The following is a 25,167-nucleotide window of genomic DNA, read 5'->3' as shown; positions in this document are numbered from 1 at the left end:
ATGGCTTAACGCCTCTCTTCTCCATCTCCGCTTCTAATGAAAATCTAGTACTTACTGAGCAGCATAAGAACGTAACTATATCAGATCATAACTCTGGGCAGTTAGGGTTCCTTTGATGAACAGCAGCAAGCTAAATAAGAGTTTAGAACAGGGTATTGCGGTATTTCCTCAGAAAGGAACGCCCTAAACTTCCAACAGCTCATGACCACCAACCTTTGACATGCTTTCTGTCATGAACTTGCCTTATTTGACTCTTTTAACACATGCAGACTTTTATCTATATTATATTGTGCCAGTGAGTTTCAGTCTTTAACTAAATATTGCATGAAAAAGAACCTCAAAAAAAGTACCCCCAAAAATATTTCAAATTTTAAAAATTTAACTTTCCAAGCCAAAGGCTGCCAGGAATTAGTTCTGTGTGGTTTTAACTAAGCTCTGGCATTTGTTTGAGAAAAATTTTCATGATGTTGAAATTAAGAATCCTTCTCCCATCAGGACCACCATGCAGAAATGCTTGTAATGAAAAGTCTAGAATTACTGAAATACTGTGTTTCTCTCTAGGCAGCTCTGCTGCCTAGCTGCCAAATGATGAACGGCAAAAAGAGATTACTTAGTGACTTAAATTATCATGTAAATGATAGCAGAATAGGATATCTCATGTTGAACATTACACACAACTGCTCTAAGGCAATCATTATGCCACCATATGAATAAATTAACATTTGATAAATTCTAGTTAACATATAGTATCTATATCTGATATGCTATATCTATAGTTTCTAGATCTTCTGATCTAGTTGAAGATGTCCCTGCTTACTGCAGGGGGCTTGGCCTAGATGACCTTTCAAGGTCCCTTCCAACCCAACACATTCTGATTCTGTGGTACAGTTACCCGAAATTAACTCTTTTAAACATAGTACTATAGAAAAGCAAACCCCAACAAATTAAGCACCATATAACCATAGCAGAAGATTTAATTCTACCAGAGAAACAGCATACCAAGATTTGCATCTTTAAAACGTGAAGTATGCAGCAAACCTGCCGTTTAACTTTGGAAGACGTGCCCGTGGTGGGCCCTGCAGGGCGGTGCGGCACCGCCCAGTCCCTCACACCTCACCTCAACCCCTCACCCCCCGCCCGCAGCCCCTGCAGGGCCGCTCAGCCCCCGCCGCAGACCCTCGCCCGCTGCGCCGGGGGCCCGGAGCCAGGGTCGGCCCGCCCCGGGCGGCACCCGGGCCCCGGGCAAACCGCCCGCTCCCCCTGGGCCTGCAGCGGGCGAGCGGCTCCTTCAGGCCCTGGGTACCCGGGACGAACCGCGGGATCTGCCGCGCAAACCCTGGGCCCCGCGGGACCGGCGACCGCGCTAACGCTGGCCGGTGCGATCTGACGGTGAGAGGGTGTCGTGGAGACACAGAAACTGAGTCTCCAGGGCGTCCCCACGAGGAGAAGAAGGAGCAGCTGTTCCTGGGGAAGGTCCGCCCAGCTCCGGGAGCGGCAGCCACCTGCCCAGCGGGAACACCGCCGCTCCCATTCCCCCCGCGAACCCCACAACACAAAACCCCCCGCCGGCTACCCGGCGCCTGAAGCCTTTCCGCCGGCAGCCGCCGAGCACGGCCGGCGAGCCCGGCCCCCGGCACAGCGCCGCGCATGCGCCCCGCCCCCGGTGGCTCGGCGGGCCGCGTCCTTTGGCGCGGCCGTGACGCCATGGCGGGGGCTGGGGGGCTTTTGCTGGCCCTGCTGCTGGCGCGGCTGGCCGCCGGCACCCCCGGCACCCCGCCCGATACCCCCGCTACCCCGCCTGGCACCCCGCCCGATGCCCCCGGCACCCCGCCTGGCACCCCGCCCGATACCCCCGGCACCCCGCCCGATACCCCCGCTACCCCGTCTGGCACCCCCGCTACCCCCGGCACCCCGCCTGGCAGCCCGCCCGGTACCCCCGGTATCCCTGGCGCCCCCGGTACCCCGCCCAGCACCCTGCCCGATACCCCCGGTATCCCTGGCACCCCGCCTGGCACCCTGCCCGGTTCTCCGGGCACCCCCGGTACCCCGGCCGGCACCCCCGGCGGTAAAAGGTGGGCCGGGGACGGGCCGGCTCTGTGGCGGCCCCGGCAGAGCGGGGCCTGGCGGGGCCGTGGGGGGCTGTTGGCGGCGGGAACGAAGGAGTCCTGTCTCGGGAAAAAGGACTTTAGTATACGATGGGGGACAGTAAAGCAGTGACGCGCTGCGGGGTGCCGTCGCTGGGAATGGAGGTTTCAGCTGTGTGTAGAGTAAAATCTGTGGGTGAAATCTGTCTGCAGGTCGCAGTTGTGAGGAAAATCGAGAGGAGCTGCAATACACAAACGCTGAGTTTCTTTAGCACTTCCTCTTGCAGGGAATTTCAGAGTGATTTCTAAGTACACAAATAGTATCCACAGAGTTACTGCAATGACAAGAGAGGCTTTCTCTAATTGTTTATCAACGCAAATTGTACAATAACTCATGTAAGCTGATGAAAAGTAATACTGTGTTCTGTTGCTGGCATTTAGTAATGTAAAATTTGAAATTTTGCAAGAATAGTCTCTTTAATGTTTTACTGGGGGGATGGGACTTGTCTTTGCAGGTCTGTGAGTCGAGTGTGTGTGGAAAAGTCGCTGGTGTTCAGGAGTAACACCCCATACCCCACCGCCACTGTTGCTGTCCCTGGTGGGCCTGATCTGTTCTGTGTGCAGCTGGAGGACTGTAAGTAACCTTTCTTTCCACACGTTTAATTCATAGATTGCCTCTGCTCAGGGAGTCATTTTTTAAACTTGAATGTTACAGTTGTTGAGTCACCATCCCTAGAGGTATTTAAGAAACGTGTAGATTTGGCATTTCAGGGCATGCTCTAGTGGGAGAGATTGTAGGGGATTTTTGTGTGTGTATGGTTGGACTTGATCTCAAAGGGTCCTTTCCAACCATGAAGATTCTATGATTCTAATTGTTTGGGCTGTTATAGTTCCAGAGAGACCATGGTGAAGCAGGTTTCCATCACCAAAGACAAACAAAAAAAAGGTCATTGCACTCAATTTAAGGGTTGGGTCTGACTAAAAACAAATCAGCCTTTGTTAGTTGCTTCTATATCTGAGATACCTTGTGCTTAGAGCAGCAAATAAGGGTTGGTATTTGAAATATACCACTATTATCCTTTTCAGAAAGTGATTTCTTATCATATCTTAGATTATTTCTTATTATGTCATATGCTTATCTTCACACTTTCTTACTGCTGGTGGTGATTTTTCTCTAGTAATCATACACCCTCATGCCATTAACACTTTTTTCTCTTTCTGCTTTCCACATTGTTCATTGCAATTCACTAGGGTCTCACATTTGAACACTTACCATTTTCTCTTTTTGAGTCTTTTGCCTGGGAGTTTTGACCTACAGTCCCATCTACTTTGGACCTGACTCATAGAACGTTTTAGGTTGGGAGGGACGAAGGTTAACTGGTCCAACAACTAGTCAAAACAGGGTTAGCTTCCTATTATCTACTCCTCCTTTCAGCTCTTCAGAGATGTTGCCTGAACGTTTTGCATACAGGGTAGAGCAAAGAAACAGTGAGAGCCTCATAGTTTGTAGTGTGATAAGTAGTAGTGCTAGAACTTCACCCATTCCAATTTTCAGTAGGTCTCAGAGTAAAGATAAATTTCAATGAGGGTTTAACCACATCTGGAAGTGCCCTCAGGCTTCTGGGTATTCTGGCGTATAACTTCGAAGTAGATAAATTTTATCCTTTTCCCACACCACCCATAGCATCATAAAAATAGGATTAGAAGGTTTCAGAATTTGTAATCTCATCCAAAGGAAGGACCATCTGTGTCCAGATTGATGGCACCATATTTTTCTGGCCAGTTAATATTTGGGCCCCATATCTATCACATGATTAGGCCCACTGAACAAGCCCTAAACATTTAATTGCACATGTGCGTTAGGTGTAGCACACCTGGGAACAATAGAATTCACTGCTTACATGGCCTTTTCCTTTTCTGTACTTGTTGTTGCAAGAACATCTGGGAAATACTTTATTTGGGATCACCTGAAGGATGATAAAGTTTTCTGGTAGAAACAGCCTTCTCCCTGTTGGCCTTCCTCAAGGAAATACAGAAACACATATGTTCTCATCAACTGATTGTGGAAGAAGGCTTTCCAGGATGGATGGTGACATGAGCTATCACTGACAGAAATAATATAGTCAAGCCAGTTCCAGAGGGCCTCCTGGAGAAGCCAAGTGGGAACAGGCTCTGAACCTAATGAATTATCGAGGCCAGTGTCAAAGAGATTGTGATGCACAAGGGGACTTCACCTCATTGAAACCATTGCTAGCAGATACCAGAGCAGTGTTCGAGTTTTACTAATACTTCTTTATGATGCTTCTAAAAGATGCAGGCTTTTTCTTCCTCTGCTTGTCACTAATGGCTCTTTCCATGACCATCCTTGTTCTTTCTTGACTGCGGTACTCCATTTCAGCTGTCTTTCCTGAAGTGTAAAACAGCCTCTGCTTCACCCAGTCATCTTTCTTGTCTGTTTTTCTGACTATTGCCATCCTTCAATTCCTTTATTTTTCTACGGTTTCATACCATTGTTCTCCATCTGACAGCTGTTACAACTGTGGTGTTCCTCTAACCCTGATAGCTCATCACACCCAGTCTTCTCTTTCTTTTGTGCCCTCTGTGGCCCTTTCTTCCTTTTGCAGTTTTTCCCAGTGCCTTTTCACTGTCTTGTGCTAAGTGTGGAGTTTCAAATATTTCTTTAACTGATTTTAGACTGTATTGATACTAAGTGGAGCAGTGTGACTGCTCACCACATCCCTAACAGCTCCTTCTGTCTAATGATCATGTAGCTGGCTGAGTCAGGCAGTCTTGCTGATCCAACTGACAATTAGTTAACTAAGAAGAGATCAGTTTTCAGGGACAATTGGAAATACTGGATATTTTAAAAATACTTAAAGTACTTTTAGAAGCATTACTGTTTCACATAAGAGCTCCTCAAGATAACAACTTTGTCTTTAGTCTTTGCAGGGTATCACTGGTATTTCCACTTAGAAATCAGTGGAAGAACTAATATGAGTGTGTTTTAAAGTTACAAGAATCATTATCCACGAGCCTGACTCCTGTTTTGGGTGGGTTTTTTTAAAGTTTGTCTGGTTTCAGACAAATTAAATTGTCTGAAATTCTGTTTTGCCTTTTTCTACGAGATTAAATAGCCTTTAGTAGCTAGCATGCTTTCTTGAGAAAACTACACTATGAACAAGTTATATATGTCTTTTCTCTGAAAACTTAAGTTTTGCTGGAGAAGGCCTTTTCTTCCAGTTTTCAGGTATATTTTGCCTCATGTAATGTTGTTAATCTGCGTTAGCAAGTATTCAGGTTTGATAATAGAAGAGCACATAAAAAACTGCGTTCCAAAGAAAATAAATGGTTGTGAGTAGCACAACTACCAATGTTTTTTCAGTCTAAAGATTATACCCTTCAGTGAATAATAACAAAGCTGCTCTGCGCACCTATTTTTGTGAACCTTGCAGGAACTTAATACTCCTTCGGCCTTTATCATCTTAAAATATTGACTGCTTGACTGATGCTGTATTCGGATATAAAACAGCTTTTATTTCTGTCTGCTGCTGTGTACATTGAGCATCTGCTCTGCCCTTGAACAGCAGAATTACATTGAGAGTTTAAGTTCTTTTTATTTTTTTTTCTCCCCCCTCGCCCCCCCCAACCTACTGGACTACGTGAATTCTTTTTGGTACTGCTGTAATCGAGGGTACTCCACTCACTTCTATTGTCGGTATGATCTGTAGTCCTCCAACCTTGTAAGGCATTTTATTTGGATGTATTTAAAAATTTATTGTTCAAACAAGTCCATTAGGATGCGTTTACATAGTATGTCCTTAATAATTTGCCATTTTATGACTTAGTGTTTTAGCAGCAATAATTTAATACATTATAACATTGTAACCATACTGAATACCACTGGGTCAGGGGGGCATCACTGTGGGATACCAATAGGAGGTCTGGGGTTTTTAGGATGCCTATTCCCTGTTCCTACTTACTTTGATTTTTACCAACCTTAATTTGAATCCATTTCATGTTGCTTTTAGTAGACTCACATATTGGTAGTGTTTTGTCATTAAAATGTCACGTGTGTCTAATTTGGGCATCTCACAGAAATTAGAGCACATATTAAGATCATTGTCTTTGGCCGTTTTCATGCTTTTTGGACAGTCACATTTGTGTATTAACACTTGTTTCCCATGAAACAGTACAAACTGCTCATGATATCATCCTATTCATAGCTCATATTAGCCTGTTAGCAGTGTTACTATGGATTAATTCATACAAGGCACTACCTAGCTTATAATTACTGAACTTGTTCCTTTCAAAAATATTGTCATGATATTTACTTAGATCTGTCTTTTCTAGTAATTTGATATTGGCTTTTTTTTTTTCTCTTTTCAACCTTTAGCAAAGCTGAACTATTTCCAACAGCCACAGGATATCAAAGAATCTGATTTTTTGAAGTTCTTACAGAAATATGGCAGATACTCTTTCTTAGCACCCTCACAAGTCCAGCCATCATTCTCTGCCTTTTACCGGGTGAGTTGAAAGAAAATAGCAATAGTTTGCAGATACATTTTTACTAAAGCTGGCTGTAATGAGATCGAATGAGAACAGATTGAAAGATTCTTATTTTTCTACCTATAGCCCATATTATCTCTCAGTTCTTTTCATTCCTAATTGTGTAAAAAGTTCCTGATTAGTTTTCTTGTATTTAAAAGTTTGGACAACCCTTTAGGCAAAACCAGGTGTACACTAAGAAGAAGTATAAATTTGCCTCTGTGCCCTGTTGATGTCATCACCTTGCTCTTGGCCTTAGTATTCCACAGTCATTTTGTCTGTGATTTGTCCAAATTGTCTTTTCAGGCTGGAGATCCAATCCTCATCTACTTTGATTCATCATCTGTACTGAGCACGCTTAGACAGCCAGTAAAAATGGGAGCCAGTGGACTTTGTGTTGATGGAAATCCTGCTGGTTAGTAAAGGGGGAAGAATTTCTTAGGGTGGTTTGCTTCTGTTTTATCTGTTGTCCTGTCCTAACTCAGGCTTCCTGGACAGTAAAAGCACAAGCTGTACTCGGATTTTTGCCAACTTGAGCAAGAGCTGCGTTACTGACCCTGCCCTAGATGCTGCCTCCTACTACCGTGACTTCACTGTGCTAAAGGTGCATGTCATATTTCTTCCTTTTGCTCAATGTCTTATTTGCTTGGCTTTCCATTGCAACTTCAGCTAACTGGAAAACTAAAGGTCATCTGGTATGTCATCCCTGATTTCCCAGTTGTTAAGGCTTTCTTGCTGGAAATCCTGTTAGAAATGTCATGGTTAGTCATAATACCTCAATTGAAACTACTTTCCAATAAATTTCAGTTACTAGCAAATTCTTAATGCATTTAACAGGTACTTTATTGATACTTCATAGTTGTAATGGTTTAACTAGAAGTCTCTTGCATTTTAAACAGCCTGTTTATCAAAGTATTTGTATCTGTTTCATCAACCTGATCAACCAAGCAATGCATGTTCTTAGTAAAAAATGAGGATTTGTTTTATACAATGTGTTATCTCTAAAATCATACTGAAAGCCAATTATCAATATTAGCTTTATTTACATGCATAGATTGAATTCCATATCAATTTCTCCATAATTTATCCTGACAATTTCAAAATAACCGAATTATTGTTCTGGGTTCATCATGCTGGTCTTGCTGAATGTTAACGTGAAAATATCTCCTCTTGCCTTCTAGAGTTTCTCTGGTGTTCCAAGATAAAATGGCAGTGTAAATGTTAACACCTTATTAAGGCTAATGACTCAGTTTACCCTTATATTGGAAATCTAAAGCTACATAAGCATAGTAGAGAATCTTCTGTTGATCAAATTTAACTCATGTTTTCAGAGATTTCTTTGTCACTGTGGCCAAAATTTAATTTTTTCTTAAATGGAAGCTGAAGTAATTATTTGATTCCAGAAGGGGAAGCTCCATGAATGGATCAAAGATGCTGATATTTTGAAGTATCTGCATTCTGCAGGTCATCAGCAGAGCCAAGAATAAAATTTGTCTTCTGATGTTCTAAAAATGCTTTCTGTGGATTATGTCTGTGATTTCTAGATCACAAATTGATGACAAGTTTTACGCATCTGGAATAAACAAAGTAATTTTTCTCAATATAATATGTAGGCTCTATTTAGTGATGGTTTCATGACTTTAGGCGCTTGCAAACCCAGAAAATCGGTTGGTTTTTTGGTGTTGTATGTTGGTTTGTTTGTTTTCCCCAGGTCCCAGTTAAGGACACCATTGTGCAGTCCATGAAGGTCAGTTCTATTGTCACTAAAAATAGCATCTGCTTCTGAAATGAAATATCTGGAACGTTAGACATTCGTAGAAATACCTTTGGGTTGGAAACTTGGGGGAATGGGAATGTTCTGTGTCTGAAACAAGACTTTTTTTGACAAAAGTGTGACATTATAGATAAAAAATAGGGATTTAAGGAAAGATGTACTTTTAAATGAATGGGCATAGACAGGGCTGGAGTCAGGGAGGTAGCTTGTTTTCTTAGAAAAAATTGGGCATCTGGAGCAGGGTGATGTGTTCACAGATGACTGCTACAGCAGGAAGGTAAATCTGACTTGACTGGAAAGAGTAAGAAAGGCAGACTCCTTTTAAAGACTTGCTAATTGTTAATATGCTTACTGTCTCCAGGTAAAGGTCAGCACAACCACACCACCTGGAGCTCCCCACATGAAAGACAACATGTGTATCAACGTTGTTTCGGAGGTACCTGAGTCTTCTTTCCTTTGGTCAGCTCAGCACCAACTTAAAGTCATTGCCCTGTTACCTGACTCTGCCTCTGATTCTTCTCTGAATTGGACTTTCAGGTGATATATGAGATAGAATTCGGTGGCACACATGGGATTCAGAGTGTTTCTGTCCGGTTCAAAGTGAGCAACATCTCTGGGAACTCAGGATCCTCTCTGCAGCAGCACTTCACTTTGCACTTCTGGGTCAGTGCCCCCTTCCTCCCTAGGCTCTTGCTGAGTTTGTAGTCTGTCGTTTGTGACCAGTTTGGTACAGATGAGATGTGAAAATATAAGAGCAGTGTCACTGTGGTATGGTAGTGCCAGAACCCTGGGACACAGATGATGGTCAAAGGAAGCAGGGGACACTGCTCTGGGCTCAAGTAGATCATGTTAGTAGAAAAAATGAGTCTCAGTGCAAGCATGTAGTCTTGCACTGCACATGTTTGAAGGGGTTTATTGGTTTTAATCTGACTATTTTTTGCCACTGTTTTGATTTGGTTTGGGGTTTGTTTTGGTGGGGGGAGAAGGAGAGAGGATGAGATCAGGTTCACCAGGAAGGTTTTGTGAAGGGAGGGTTGGAGCTGGTGCTGTATCTGAGGTGTTCAGTGTTTGTGAACAAAGTCGCTAAATTTATTTCAGGTACTTATTTAACTCTGCCTGTGCAGCAGGAAAAAGAGTTACTGTGGAAGGGGTGGAAATCTGGGAAGTACTAATGTGTGTTGCAGTTCATAAAACCTTGTCCCATAGAGGCAATGTGAAATAGGATAAGTGGTGACCTCAGAGGTTGGTAAGTGTGCAGCGCAGCCTTGCTGAAGTTATCCCCAGAGGCTCTCCCCATAAAACAATTTAGAAGTGGAATCTGCTACTCGGAATCGGGGTCAAGGCAGGGTTTGTTCTGCAGATCATCCGTAGAATTGCCCAGACCGATATCTTCACTTCCTTAGAGACAAATGCTGAGCAATAGGAATGTGTTGTCTCAAGAACCGTTCTGGTAGTATCTACATTTCAGGATACTGGCATTTAATTTTTTACCGCCTGTCCTGCAGAAGAACTTGGTAGGTAAGAAAGAGAATTTGGAAACAAATAATAGAGATTTTAGTAGTGCATAATATTCAGTCATTCAAAAAATGGGTTACGTTTATATTTTTCAGAATGTGAATTTGATCTTCTGAGATGAACGGATCTTATCGGTGCTAATGTTTTCCTCTTCCTTTCTGTCTTCCCTTTGCCTGTTTGTAGACCAGGACTCTTTCTCATATGTTGCCTAGAAGCGGAAACCCTGGCTATATCACTGGAGCACCACTGTTGATTGCAAACAGTGGTGCCATGCAGCATGTATCCTTTTTCTGCTCTCAGGTCTTATTCATCACTGGGTTTATTGACTTCTGGTACTCTGCAGCCATCAGCAGGCCTTTTGGTCACCACTGAATTGCAGTCCTGTGATAAGGATAAGGAGGAATGTGCGGCGAGAGGATTGTTAAATGCAAGTTTGGTGTCCTGTATTGTCTGTTCATGCTTTTGTTTGGCTTCTTGACTTGCAGTCTGTCAGATGAGCATTTTACAGAGCGAAGGTGATGGAAGTTGCTCACAGTTCCTCAGACACACAGTACAATTTGGAAGAAATACAAGGACAGGCTGCAAGCTCAGGTAACAACACACTGCAGTCACCCTTCCTGACATGTTTGGAAGGTGTGGACTCACTCAGCACATTTTTCCAAAGTCTCTCACGCACTGCTGTGGAGCCAGGTCCTTCACGGAGGTCACCAATGAACCTCTACAGATCTTACATATACTCATATATTTCGTATACTTTCATATACTCCTAAGAAGACTTAGTATCAGAGATGGTGGACCTTTAGAACAAACTGCACATTGCGAAGATCTTCTGGGACATTTTGAGGTTGTAGTCTAGCAACGCATCTTGGGCGAGAGTAGTTTGTATTTGAGGAGTGTATTGGAACCTTAAAAAGTGATTGTTTTGATGATTTGGGTCATTCTTTTGTTGCTGACAGGGCAGGCATATGACCACTGATGTGAAAGGTGGCTAAATAGCTGTCAGTTTTCCTTATTGTGTGTTACTCTGATGTGTTGTTCTTCTCCCTTCTCATTGCAGAGAGGATTGAAACTGCACCCATTTAATACCAATACATCCATAGTGATTCTGTTAACTCATTACAAGAGCAGAAGAAGTACTCATTACAAAGGAAGGATGTTGATGGCAGTTTTTTCCTGCCCTTGAAATCACTTTGTCAAAGCTGTTATTTTCTCATTTCCAGCCTGTCCCCAATACTGGAAGAAAGTGACTGTAGTTACATCCAGCAGAAGTTAAACAAGGCTCTTCAGGGGATGAACAGAGCAGAGGACCTTGCTATAACTGGCAGCGCTCATTTGACCCAGGCAGAAGAGTGGACGGCCATTCTGATTCAGAACTGCAGTGTGCAGGTAATATGAATGCAAAAAGACCATTTGTGAATATTTTTCCTTTCATGTGTTTGTGTTGCCTTGGGGAAGCGTGGGCATGGGAAAAAAAAGAACCAGCTTGTTCGTCTGAACTTACTTTCTTTGTGTGATAATCCACTGACTTTCAGGAGTCTTAATGCCATAAGCGGTCATTCATATTATTAGGATACTTACTTAAAAAAAAAACCAACCAAAACCTGAGAGATTTAATATCTCTTAAATCCTGTTCCTGCTATATAAATGGGCAAAAGAGTTTAATACTGAATCCAGCATTATATTACCTAGGGTTCAGACAGCCTTCTGGAACTAATACTACCTGGTTACTTCCTATTAATTTCATGCTTTTATTATTATAATCCTTTCTGATTTTCTAGGGGTATTTATATATTACCTAAAAAGGGTAAAACTTTGTGATCCAAGCAGTTATGGAGGAGGGAAATTCTATTTTAATAATTATTAATCTGTCAGGAGATGGCCTAATAGAATACAAAATCCAAGTTGTAGAGCTGAGACAAATTCTGTTTGGAAAGGAGATGACGAGATGGATAATAGCTCTAAAATGGGTGGTTGAGCTGGCCAGAAGTTATGGGGTTAGTGCTGAAGTGACTGATTCAGGTTCTGTGACCTACGCTATCCAAAATAGTAGACTTTGACCATAATGGTCCTTTTTCACCTTTAAAATACTATATTAAGATGTTTGGTGTATGTTTTTTCAGGCTGTGAATTGCACTTCCTGTTGCGTGGTTCCCGTGACCCTGGAGATACAGATACTGTGGACAAAGGTGGGCCTCCTGTCCAACCCACAAGCTCAAATCCTGGGTGCACGGTACTTTTATCAGTGTCGCCCCCTGAAGGTATGGAATTTAAAATCCCTCCCTCACATACAGAGGTAATTAAGTGGGATTCATGGGTTATTTAAGAACCGAGGAGTCATATGGCCTTAATATTACTGAGCTGAGATTTACTGAACTTTAGCAGTGGTCTGGCTGCAATGGCAAGAGTTCTATTTAACAGCTCCATAGAGGGAGGTGGGTTTATGGTCTTATCAGTACTGTCCTCAATCAGTTGAGGACAGTTGAGGACAGGTACCTGGAAGAGCTACCATCTTTCCAACCCCAAACCACCTTCTGCCACTTATGGACTCAAACTTTAAACTTTTTATTATGCTCAGTATAAAGTTGTCATAACAAACATTCAATAACTACATGTTTATCTAGTTGTCTCTTAAAGCCTTGGTATGGAATTTGAGTCCATTTCTACTGCATAGACTCCACAGCATGCTGATAATCTGTGCAAGAAGGTATTTCTATTCCTGTAGGGGTTCTGAAATTACCAACAAGTAGCTGAGGAAGAGGCTAATGCTGATGGCAGCAGATGTGAAGGATTAGGGGGGAAAGGTTCAAAGCCAGAAAGCAGGTTTCTAAGAGAAGATTACGTGATGGAAACATTCCAGGTCAGGTTGGACGGGGCTCTGAGCAACCTGATCTAGTTGAAGATGTCCCTGCTCATTGCAGGGGGCTTGGACTAGATGGCTTTTAAAGGTCCCGTCCAACTCAAATTGTTCTATGATGTCAGCAGGAAGGCGGAGCTAACAGGTCCGAAAAGGAGAACAGTCTCTGTAAAGCATGTGTCAGTGGATCCCATTTTGGTGCAAGGCTGGATTCCTGACCTCAAAAAGGCTTTTGGGCAGCACATACATTTCAAGGCTTATACTTCTCTGCAAGGGCTTTAGGGGGAGCAGCTGACACCTGCCCATGGCATTCTCATAGCAGTAAGAATGACATGGCGAATGTCTGTCTGATCTGTTGTTACTCTTTGAACTTCAGACTCAGTCTAAATGAGATTTTACATCACTTGTTTGGATGTGTCTCATGGTACCTCTTCGTCCTCCCTTCTTGCAACATACATGAAAAGAACATGATAGGAAAATGTTCACCTAGTAAAACACATGTTTCCCTGAGGCAAACGGATATCCCCACCCCACGAAGATATTTTCTATATCTGAGCTGTTATGGGGCTCCATTAACAAAACTTCTGCCTGAGGAGGGAGACTTGCATTCCTAGAAAAAGTACAGGGTGCATATCCCTCCGTAAGGATGAGTCAAGGAGGAGCTATGGGATTCAGATATCATCTGCTTGAGCAACTGATTACTTTAGAGCTGTAAGGTATATTGCAAAGCAAATGATAAGAAAGCAAGTTCAGGACTGGTCTTGTTTAACATCTTCGTCAGCAACATGGACAGCAGCATAGAGTGCACCCTCAGCAAGTTTGCCGATGACACCAAGCTGTGTGGGGCGGCTGACACACTGGAGGGAAGGGATGCCTGTTGTGTGAAAAGGGGCAAAGCAGTTTTGGCAGAAAATAAACGCCCTTGCATTCTAACACTCCTCACCGAGGTGGGAGGCCAGGTGCGGCTAGCTTTAAATTCTGAGTGATGCCCAATTCAGCGCTATCAGTCCAATTACGATTAATATGTATTCATAGAATCACAGGGTTGGAAGGGACCTCTGGAGATCATCTAGTCCAACCCCCTGCCAGAGCAGGGTCACCCAGAGCAGTTGCACAGGAACACATCCAGGCGGGTTTGGGATATCTCCAGAGTTGGAGACTCCACCACCTCTCTGGGCAGCCTGTGCCAGGGCTCTGCCACCCTCACAGGAAAGAAGCTCCTCCTCATGTTTAGGTGGAACTTCCTATGCTCAAGTTTGTGCCCATTACCTCTTGTCCCATTGCTGGGCACCACTGAAAAGAGCCTGGCCCCATCCTCCTGACACCCCCCCTTTAAGTATTTATAAGTGTTGATAAGGTCCCCCCTCAGCCGTCTTTTTTCCAGACTGAAGAGACCCAAAGCCCTCAGCCTTTCTTCATAAGAGAGGTGTTCCAGCCCCCTAATCATCTTGGTAGCCCTTTGCTGTCCCCTCTCCAGCAGTTCCCTGTCCCTCTTGAACCGGGGAGCCCAGAACTGGACACAGTACTCCAGGTGCGGCCTCACCAAGGCAGAGCAGAGTGGGAGGATGACCTCCCTCCACCTGCTGGCCACGCTCTTCTTGATGCCCCCCAGGATGCCATTGGCCTTCTTGGCCACAAGGGCACAGTGCTGGATCATGGCCATCCTGTTGTCCACCAGGACTCCCAGGTCTCTTTCCACAGAGCTGCTCTCCAGCAGGTCAGCCCCAACCTGTCCTGGTGCAGGGGGTTGTTCCTCCCCAGGTGCAGCGCCCTACGCTTGCCCTTACTGAATTTCATAAGGTTCCTCTTTGCCCAGATCTCCAACCTGTCCAGGTCTCTCTGGATGGCGGCACAGCCTTCCAGTGTGTCAGCCACCCCCCCCAGCTTTGCGTCATCAGCAAACTTGCTGAGGGTGCACTTTATCCCCTCATCCAGGTCATTGATGAATATATTGAAGAGGACTGGACCCAGTACTGACCCCTGGGGAACACCACTCGTCACTGACCTCCAACTGGACTCTGTGCCCCTAATCACCACCCTCTGAGCTCTGTCTTTCAACCAGTTATCTATCCACCTCACTGTCCATTCATCAAGCCCCCTCTTCCTAAGCTTCCCTATGAGGATGCTGTGGGAGACTGTGTCGAATGCCTTGCTGAAGTCAAGGTAGACCACATCTATCGCCCTCCCCTCATCTATCCATCCAGTCATGCCATCATAGAAGGCTATCAGATTAGTCAGACATGATTTCCCCTTGATGAATCCATGTTGAGTACTTCTGATAGCTTTCTTTTCGTCCACATGCCTTGAGATGACGCCCAGAACGAGCTGTTCCGTCATCTTTCCAGGGATGGAGGTGAGGCTGACCGGCCTGTAGTTCCCCGGCTCCTCCTTCTTGCCTTTTTTGAAGACTGGAGTGACATTGGCTTTCCTCTAGTCCTCAGGCACCTCGCCTGTTCTCCAGGACCTTTCAAAGATGATGGAGAGCGGCCCGGCAATGACTTCCGCCAGCTCCCTCAGCACTCTCGGGTGCATCCCATTGGGGCCCATGGACTTGTGAATATCTAATTGATCCCTCACTCGATCCTCCTCAACCCAAGGGAAGTCATCTTCTTTCCCCGTTACTTCCCCCAATGCCTGGGACTCCTGAGGGCTGGGCCGAGCAGTAAAGACTGAAGCAAAGCCGGCATTCAGTAACGCCGCCTTCTCCGCATCCTCCGTCACCATGGCTCCTGTCTCATTCAACAGTGGGCCCACAACTTCTCTGGTCTTCCTTTTGCTTCCAATATACTCCAAGAAGCCCTTCCTGTTGAGCTTGACATCCCTAGCCAGGTTTAATTCCAAGGCGGCCTTGGCTTTCCTCATGTCATCCCTGCACGCTCTGGCAGCATTCTTATAATCCTCCCAAGGGGTCAGTTCCTTCTTCCACTTACTGTAAACTTCCTTCTTCCACTTGAGCTTTTTCTGAAGCTCTCTGCTCAACCATGCAGGTCTCCTGCGTCCCTTGGCCGATTTCTTTCTCTTAGGGATGCACCGATCCTGAGCTTGCAGGAAGTGGTCTTTGAATATCAACCAACTCTCTTGAGTCTCTTTGCCTTCCAGAGCCCTAGCCCATGGGATCTCTCCAAGCAGTTTCTTGAAGAGGTCAAAGTTAGCCCTCCTGAAATCCAAGGTTGTAATTTTACTTCTTGTTGTTTTATGCGTAGTACCCATGATCCTGAACTCTATCATTCCGTGATCACTACAACCTAGGGTGCCCCCAACCTTAATGTCCTCCACCAGTCCCTCTGTGTTTGTAAGTACCAGGTCCAGGAGTGCTCCTCTCCTTCTTGGCTCCTGTACCACCTGTGTCAAAAAGTTGTCATCAATGCACTGGAGGAGCCTCCTGGACTGTGCATGCCTGGCTGTGTGGTCTTCCCAGCAGATATTGGGGTGATTGAAGTCCCCCATGAGAACCAAGGCCTGCGATTGCGAGGCTACCTTCAGTTGTCTGTAGAAAGCCTCATCAGCTTCCCCATCCTGATCAGGTGGCCTGTAATAAACATGACAACAGCATCCCTCATATTTGCCTGCCCCTTAATCCTTACCCACAAGCTCTCAGCTCTCTCTTCATCTGCCCCTAGTGAGAGCTCAATGCATTCCAAATGCTCTCTCACATAGAGTGCAATGCCACCACCACGCCTCCCTGATCTGTCTTTCCTGAAAAGGACGTAGCCATCCGTGACAGCATTCCAGTCATGCGAGTTGTCCCACCACGTCTCAGTAATTGCAATGAGATTGTGGCTCTGCAACTGCACACAGATCTCCAGCTCTTCCTGCTTATTCCCCATGCCACGTGCATTGGTGTATAAGCATTTCAGAGAGGGAGTTGTGTGTGTAGTTTTGACCCTTGAGATGTGGTGTGCCTTCTGGCTTTCAGAAATACTGAATACTGAATACTTTCAGAAACACTGGCCCACAAGTGCTGAGCAACTATGCCCTGGCACCTCACCAGCAAGCCCAGTACCGTCCCCCCCCCGCTTCAAATCTAGTTTAAAGCCCTCTCAGTGAGCCCTGATAACTCTTGTCCTAGAACTCTTTGTCCCCTGGAAGTCAAGGTATTCCTGCCTGTTAGCAGCAGGCCAGGTGATTTGTAGATCAGGCCATGATCAAAGAACCCAAAGTCCTGCCAGCGGCATCAAGCTCAAAGCCAGGCATTGATCTGCTGGCTCCTCCTATTTACCCCCTCATCATACCCCGCAACTGGGGGGATAGACGAGAACACAACTCGTGCTCCCAATCCCTTGACCAGGCGTCCCAGGGTCTTGAAATCTTTCTTCATTGCCCTTGGACGACTTCTTGTTACCTCATCGCTGCCTACCTGAAAGAGCAAAAGTGGGTAGTAGTCTTGAGGGTCATACCAGGGAAGGAAGCATCCTCTTCATGTCCTTGACCTGGGCCCCAGGGAGGCAGCAGACCTCCCTACGTACCGGGTCTGGCCTGCATATTGGGCCTTCCGCTCCCTTCAGTAGTGAGTCACCTATGACAAGGACACGTCTTCTTTACCACGGAGTTTTTGATGCGGGGGGAGGTCAGACTAGACCTTGCTGACGCCTCCAAGGTAGGAGAAATATTGTGCTCATCATCATCCAGGTTCCTCTGCAGAGCACTGTACCTGTTAAATAACGGCACCCAGGAAGATGGGGTAGTCGCCGGGCAGTCTCGAGTACGGCACCTGTTGCGCTGAGGAGGAACGTCCTGCCATGCTATTAAACTATTATGATTTGGATACACTAATAGTGGACTGCACCTTCAGTCTCGTCGTGCTCATGAACTAGCATGGCCACTCTCCAGTCTTTGGTCACGTTCAGTGAGAAACCGAAACGACCAGCTACTGAAACAGTGCAGTTTATTTAAACAACAGGTGTGTAGGTTCTTAGGATTGCCGGTGATAAATACACTGTCTGCAAAGCACGTGCAAATGGAAGTATTGTGACACATACAAAACGCCCGACAAAGTTATAAACGATACAGCCTGGCTATAAATGTAGGAAAGAGATTCTCTAGAGAAATTTCTAAGTTTCCCGAGAAAGCACTTGGTATGATCTAAGTCTTACCCAAACGCATCCCTATGGGGGGGAAGAAAGGCTCAGCCCGTCGACTGATCCCAGAAATCAGTGATGGAGTTCTTCGCGATGGTGTCTTCCCCGGGTATCCCCCCTCTCTCGGGCTATTTTTATACTATTTGTTATCTTCAAGGTGGAGTTTGAGTGACTTTAATCATACATCCTTTTATTATGATTGGTGTAAAATTCTCTCGCTTCACAATTAAAGGTATAGTTTACGAGAAATTCAGGGCACAGACTCAAGACGGAGTGGTCGCACCTTGGAGGCGGGTAGCCTTTGGGATGGAGGTGTATTTTGGTATTATAATGACATTATAATGAGCAAAGTTCACACAAAGGACAGCATTTCATCAAAATTTGACAAAATATTGGCTCTGAGTATCGAGCGGGCAGCTAATTGTCTGTTTCATGGTATTATCCCATTCCCGTATCTGCTATACATCATAAGGTAAAGCCACGGAATAATGGCATCCCGCCCCGTACCTCATGTAGCTTCACAAGCATCCTTAGCAGGGAACCACAGGTGTTGTATTCTTCATGCCAGCTGCGGCTATTTTCTACCTCAGAAGCCTCTTGATTTTATACTTTTCCTTAATGTGTCAACAGTGCTGTACTTTTGTATTTTTAGCCAGTTTAGTAATTATTCCACAATGCCATCCAGAGGGACCTTGACAGGCTGGAGAGGTGGGCCCGTGCCAACCTCATGAAGTTCAACAAGACAAGGTGCAAGGTCCTCCATCTGGGTCGGGGCAATCCCAAGCACCGATATAGGCTGGGCGGTGACTGGCTTGAGAGCAGCCCTGAAGAAAAGGACTTGGGGGTGCTGGTGGACGAGAGGCTCCACATGAGCCGTCAGTGTGCACTAGCAGCCCAGAAAGCCAATCGTATCCTGGGCTGCATCAGGAGAAACGTGGCCAGCAGGTCGAGGGAGGTGATTCTCCCCTTCTACTCCACTCTCGTGAGACCCCACCTGGAGTACTGTGTCCAGTTCTGGAGCCCTTACTACAAGAGAGATATGGACGTGCTGGAGCGTGTCCAGAGAAGGGCCACGAGGATGATCAGAGGGCTGGAGCACCTCTCCTATGAGGACAGACTGAGAGAGTTGGGGTTGTTCCGTCTGGAGAAAAGAAGGCTCCGAGGAGACCTTACAGTGGCCTACCAGTATCTTAAGGGGGCCTACAAGAAAGCTGGGGAGGGACTTTTTAGGATGTCGGGTCATGGTAGGACTAGAGGGAATGGATTAAAACTAGAGATGGGTCGATTCAGACTGGACGTTAGGAAGAAGTTCTTCACCATGAGGGTGGTGAGACACTGGAACATGTTGCCCAGAGAGGTGGTGGAAGCCCCATCCCTGGAAGTTTTTAAGGCCAGGCTGGACGGGGCTTGGAGCAACCTGATCTAGTGGGAGGTGTCCCTGCCCATGGCAGGGGGTTGGAACTGGATGATCTTTAAGGTCTCTTCCAACCCTGACAATTCTATGATTCTATGAAGTTTCTGGCAGCAAGAAAAAACACACCGTTAAACTAGTACCGACTTCATCAGTGGCAATTCACAAATTAGGACTGTTAGTAAAGACATTTTGGCAAGGGTACCAGTTAGTACCGTACCCAGCAGCTAAGAATTGCAGCTGTTTGTAAGCATACCAGTGAGATTGCCAATGCCTGCTGTATATTACTTTAAATTATGTCACTTCCCAGTTTTAGCCTACAGATCCTCTATCTGAGAACTATCCGTTCTTTACAGAAAACCTTTTTCCTTTAGACCACACAGTGTCACTGGGGAGTTGCCTTAGCGATGGACCAGAAAATGCAGAACACAGGAAAGACATCCCATTTTCTACAACCCTCCACAATATCTGGTCACAGTTGTATTTGGACTTCCTGAAAAGACAAAACAGTCTTAAATGATGTAGAGCTGTAGAGGAGCATGCTGGGAGGTGCTTGTGGCTGCCTTCACCCAGCTGTTGTGTATGGGGCTTTTTTCCCCCACTAATCTCTCTGATTTTAAGGCAGATTTTGAAGGTCCAGACACAAAGCCACAATAATTTTGAGGCTTCTTGTTGACTAAGGCGATTGTCCTACTGTGTGTTTACTCATTGATAGCAGAACTTAGATCCATCAGGAGTGAAGGGGAAATTCTACTTGTAACTGCACAGCAGTGGTACCTTGTGGCACGGAGAGCAAGAGGGCCCGACTGCAGGAAGGCGTTAACTGGCTGGAAGCGGGAATGCCATGGACAGACTCCTTGCAAGGGAGTGAAGCGATAAGAAACAGCCTCAGCCTTGTCTTGTAGCCATCCTGGAGCTCAGGGGCCACCTTTGGGCAGCAGAGCTGGGCTGGCGGATGGACCCACAGCCAGGCTGAGGTGCCCCATGCTGACGCTCTCAGTATTGGTGCTGGTGCAGGTGTATCTGCTTATGATGCATCTTTGCAAACTCCATGTAGAACCATGTATGGTGGTAGGACTTTGCCCAATGCATTGTTCATTACATTTTTCTTTTATATTTAAGCACAAAAGTATTTTAAATTTGCCTCGAGGTACCATGAAAATTCCCCAACAGGAGTCTCAGTATTTTTCTCTTAAGAGTCATGAATTCTGTCTTGGAGCTTTTTGAATGCTTCCTGCACAACTCTGCTCTAAAGGCAACCTTCCAGATTGTTTCCAGGGAAGTGAATGAGGTGGTGATTTCACATATACACGCGCAGAAGGTTATGCTGCCAGTAGATCCCCTCTCGAGGTTAGCGTGCAGAGCCAGGGCAGGGAGCGAGGTTGCTCTTCTGGCAGAAGCATGGTCTTAAATCAGCCCAAGCTGGCCACCAGCTCAAGCTCCACATAGCTTGAGAAGTATGTTGTCTTACAGCATTCTGTTGAAACAGAAAGGAACTGAGGCCTTTGAAATTCAGTCCCTTGTTCCATCTTTACCTCCCAATTTGTCTCCTTTCTGAAACAATATCCTAAACCATGAGTGAATAAATTCATTGTTGTATTGGGTCCCTGCTTTATTTTGTTGATATTTTATTGAAAGGATCAAATCTTCTAGCAGTGCTGTCTGTTTGTGGCAGCAGTCACCTGTTCAAAGGGCCAGGTAATCTTATCTTACATAGAATATATAATTTTACAAAAAATAAAGCTATCTTTGCTTCTGTTCCTATTACCAACTAGCTGATAGGTCTGTCCTCTGAATAGGCAGCTTTCTCTAGCAGAGCATGAGTCACGGCTTCCATTCTGGAGATCTGTAACATACAATGCACAGTAGCTGCTGATCTTCCCCAAGACCTGTGCCCTTGATTTATCTGCTAGGTATCAATTTTGGGAAAGAGGAATTACTCCACTAAAAAATGTATCTGGAACACTTAAAACTTATGCCATCCTAAAGACATCTTGCTTGCCAGTCATCTGCAGTGGGTCTACATTAGCAAATGAAGGACAGAGCTATCTTTTGTACTAGGCTTGCTAAACTCTTTGTGCTTTCCTTCTTGTTACAGTTCCCAAGCAGAAGCACGGTACCTCTGACAACTGTCGTTACCTTCACTGACATGACGGAATGGCCAGAACCTCCACGAGGCCAGCCCCAAATGCACTGGAAACTCCCATTTGACATTTTTTTCCCATTCAAGGTGGCACTGAATTTGGAAAGAAGTTATAGAGATTATCTGGCTGTCTGTTTCTTCTTGATTCTAATAATCGCTAGTATTCTCTGCTTCTGAAAAGTCATGTAGACGAGGCCTGTACTGAAAGTTCAGTAGGTGAATTGATACATTCAGAATATGATCCAGATCATAGACTTTTCTCCTCAGGTTCCCGTACTGTGCCTGTGATATCTGTGTGCCTTTTGGTCTTGGATTAAGCCACGTGACGTAGCTTCTGCCCTGTGTCCTCTAATGCCCCTATTCTCCACATGCCCCATCTGTGAACCTTGCTGCAGTGAAACACGTGAGAGATGGAGGGATCAAGAGACGTTGCATTAACAAATAACAAGGAGGATGTTAAAATGAACGTTCCATGTTCCCAGAAACCATGAGTCCTTTCTAAACCACGAGTATGGAGAGAGGAGCAAAGTTCAATCCAAGCATTTTGGAGCTGCGTTCAGTCATCTTCCTATTGGAGAAGCACCTGATTTTTCTACGTGGAACTAAATGAACATTTACAATACAGGAGCCCTCACAGGTGACGTGAATTTTATGAGTAGACATGTCTGCCAGTCACCTTTAACGCATTCTTGATACATGACAACCATGCCTCCGTGACAGTTTTTGACTCTTATTTTTCTATGTCTTTTCAAATACAGATATTCAATTGAAATTCTTGTTTTAGTAGCTGTTTACATTAGCAATAGTGTTACACAAAGCAAAGTAATTGTAAGTGTCCCATCCTCTGAAACAGAATTGAGTTTTAGTTGTTTGTCAAGATCTTCCTGATTTTTTTTTTCCTTGAAGGAACAGGCCCAAATATGTTTTTTCCTAGAAAAGAAACATTCTCTTTGGGTCCAGACAGGAACCGGACTGATAATGATCACCACTGAAATTCTAGGCAGCACATGAGAGTGAGTTGTGAACAGTCCTAAAGAAAAAAAAATTCAATTATTTTAGGAAGAATTTGTAGATGTATCATAAGACGGAAGCTTACTGCACTACCTTACTTCTGGCTCAGCCTCTGGGACCAGAATGTAAGTTTGTTGTGTTTGAAGTTGTAGGTGATGTTCTAATTATCTAGTCTGCCCCACTGCATCACACAGGCTAAGGAAATCTGCTCAATCATTCCATTAAGTCGTTGGACTACGGTTTATTTTTTTAGCAAAGGATGTATTACTTATCTGCAATTCTTCAGATGGAATCAATAATAGGCAAGAAAACCAGAGAAATCTGGCCTACCTTTAACAAAATGTATTTGTTGCTTTTGTATGTATATTATGTATGGCAACTTTATTGCTCTCCCTCATTACAAACGTTAACAGAGCAGTGCAAAAATAAACTGAAAATATTGTAATTAGTCAGGATATCAGAGGAGATAACCTGAATAAAACAAAACCATGACCCATCTAAAGCATGCAGATTATGGAGTAACTTCACACATTTAACTTTCTGATTGCTTGCATGGTTTATTGGCTTGGAAAGAATTCCATGCAAATACCTGCTGCTTCCATTGAAAGCCCATGGAAGCCCGTCTGCACACGCAGGCGTTCTAGTGTTACCTATGGCTGGAGGTGCCAGTACAGCGACAAGCTTTGGGTTCAGACACATGTGGCTTCTCAACTGTGCCTGTAGTATCTTTGCAAAGCTTTTAGCAAAACACATTTGTAGCATATGCCACGTGTTCTCTTATGCTCCTCATTTGTAGAATCCAGGAAATTAATTTAGAGGTGACAGTAACTGAACTGAACAAATGCTTAGTTGGAGAAACTTGCCAGATGTCACGATGCCAAGTGTGTCAGGATATGGCTTGACTGAAAAGGATCTGGCATCTCTGTTTTCCGCATTATTGAGATAATTCAATTAGGTGACTACAGAGATTTTCATTCTGTGAGCAGCAAATACATGGAAACGCTGTAAGAATGCATCATCTTACTATTACAATTCTCTGTCGTATCCCTACCCTCCATTATGCGCTATTTTCTAGCACACATTTTTTCCTTATTGCAGGAAATGGAGCTGGAGGGAGCCTCATCCATAATCTGGTCTGAGGCATGCTCAGTTCCAGCTGTGCCATACCACACAGATGGCGGTTAGAGTCTGCGGCTTCCTATGACAGTTTATTTCAGTGTCTACTTTGTCATGTCATGTTTTTCCCTACTGTCTGAACTTAAATGGCATCTGTTGCAACTGAATACCAGGCAACAGTATGCCATTGTCACACACAAGCAGCCTTACGTGTCAGATGTGCAGAATGGGGTATTTATACTCCATCTCCAAATGCTGTGTCATTTGTCTGCTGACAGCATTCCACCTGGAACTGTCCTTCGAATACGTCCTGTTTTGAGGCAGTAAGTCTATTTTTATACTGTCCAAGTGAAAGATGCAATTTTGGATTACAAGGTAGGAACAGAGTTACAAAAACTTGACAAGTGCACTGTTAGTAGTGATGTGAATTAGCCTGCCCACCCAGCTCTTAAGATTTCTCTGGGAGGTCGTCAGGTTGTTGTGCTGGAAGCAAACAGCAGCGAGCGTTTCCATTCCTGCTGTCCGAGAAGCTCTGCTTCGGGGTGCCACTTCTCGCTTTCATCATTGATTCCTCCCCCCACCCAGCAAACAGAAATAACATGTAAATTTCTGAAATGAAATATTCTGAAATCATACCCCCCTTCTATAATGTAAGAACATATGTAAAATGCAAAGAAAAAGCCGAAGAAGAAATCTTACAAATTCCCGTAAGCTCCTTAGCGTGCTTCCATTTCCTTCAGCGCAAAGTACATGAGCCGCTGTTAAATTTGCCAAGTTTTAGCCACTGTTTACAACTGGGGTTTGTAGCGAAAGGTGAGGTGCCTTACACACTTGCTGCCTTCGTCTGGCTCAGCTTTGCCGGGGGCTACTGTGTGCCCGTGTACCTTAAGAAACAGTTCTTGTAAGAACGCATAAACCCGATCCCGCTACACGCCCACAGCGCCTCACGGGACCCCGGCACCGGGATCCCCGGCGCGTCGCTTCACGGGTGCCCTGTCGAGGACCCGCCGGGGGTAGGGGGACGGGACGGACACGACACGCTCCCCCCGGCCGCGTCCCGCCCCGGCCCGCAGCTCGTTACAACAGACCGCTGACCGGCGCCGCAGCTCGACAGGACCCGCCGCGGCCCGAGCTGGCGTCCCGCCATCGCGCCCGGTTGTACCGGAATGCGCCTTCTGCCTCCTCCCTGCGGGCCCGGCCCACCTGGCACTCGTTGGCCCGGGCACCCTCCCGTGCCGGAGCACCGCCGGCAGGAGCCCCGGCAGGAAGGGTCCTGGCAAGCTGCTGCCGCCGCACGCCGCCCGACAGAGCTCCGGCCGGGCCCTGGCCCGCGCGCGCCGCGCTTCCGGGGCGGGGCGGGGCGGGACCCGGCCAGAAGGGACGCGGGGAAGTGGGGCGGGTGAGTGCGGGCTGCGGCAGCCCCTGGTGCGGCCACCTAGGGGGGTCGCGGGGCCGCCCCGCGCCCCGCCCCGCCCCGCGCCGCGCCCCGCCCCGCCTCCCGCCGGCGCTGCGGTGCGCCGCGCCGCGCCGAACGTGGGAGCGGTCGCTGCCGGTTCTCCTCCCGCAGCTGGAGGAGCGGGAGCGGCTGCTGCGAGGAACGGGGGCTCCGTGGGGAGGAGCCGGAGCGAGCGAAATC

The 25,167-nt window shown here is 45.8% G+C and overlaps 1 protein-coding gene across 6 annotated transcripts; it reads left to right on the top strand.

The window, feature by feature from the left end:
* Positions 1-1,641: 1,641 nt before the first annotated feature.
* Positions 1,642-24,958, top strand: TCTN3 (tectonic family member 3). Of its 6 annotated transcripts, none has more exons than XM_063321899.1 (13): positions 1,642-2,072; positions 2,600-2,718; positions 6,478-6,608; positions 6,936-7,044; positions 7,115-7,233; positions 8,341-8,376; positions 8,765-8,839; positions 8,941-9,066; positions 10,102-10,197; positions 10,412-10,509; positions 11,139-11,304; positions 12,039-12,104; positions 21,360-24,958. In XM_063321899.1, exons 1-13 carry the CDS (start codon positions 1,648-1,650, stop codon positions 21,579-21,581), a joined length of 1,788 nt encoding a protein of 595 aa, XP_063177969.1. In that variant the 5' UTR covers positions 1,642-1,647; the 3' UTR covers positions 21,582-24,958. The 6 variants fall into 6 exon arrangements, with proteins under 6 accessions (XP_063177969.1, XP_063177968.1, XP_063177970.1 ...); XM_063321898.1 differs by having other exon boundaries at positions 1,644-2,072; positions 12,039-12,176; XM_063321900.1 differs by lacking the exon at positions 1,642-2,072 and adding an exon at positions 2,083-2,480 and having other exon boundaries at positions 12,039-12,176; positions 21,360-23,013.
* Positions 24,959-25,167: the final 209 nt, after the last annotated feature.

The sequence above is a fragment of the Chroicocephalus ridibundus genome, unplaced genomic scaffold, assembly GCF_963924245.1.
Source record: "Chroicocephalus ridibundus unplaced genomic scaffold, bChrRid1.1 SCAFFOLD_228, whole genome shotgun sequence".
Lineage (NCBI taxonomy): Eukaryota > Metazoa > Chordata > Aves > Charadriiformes > Laridae > Chroicocephalus > Chroicocephalus ridibundus.
Note: the sequence above shows the minus strand (reverse complement) of the source record. Positions and strands in the feature narration are given on the sequence as shown.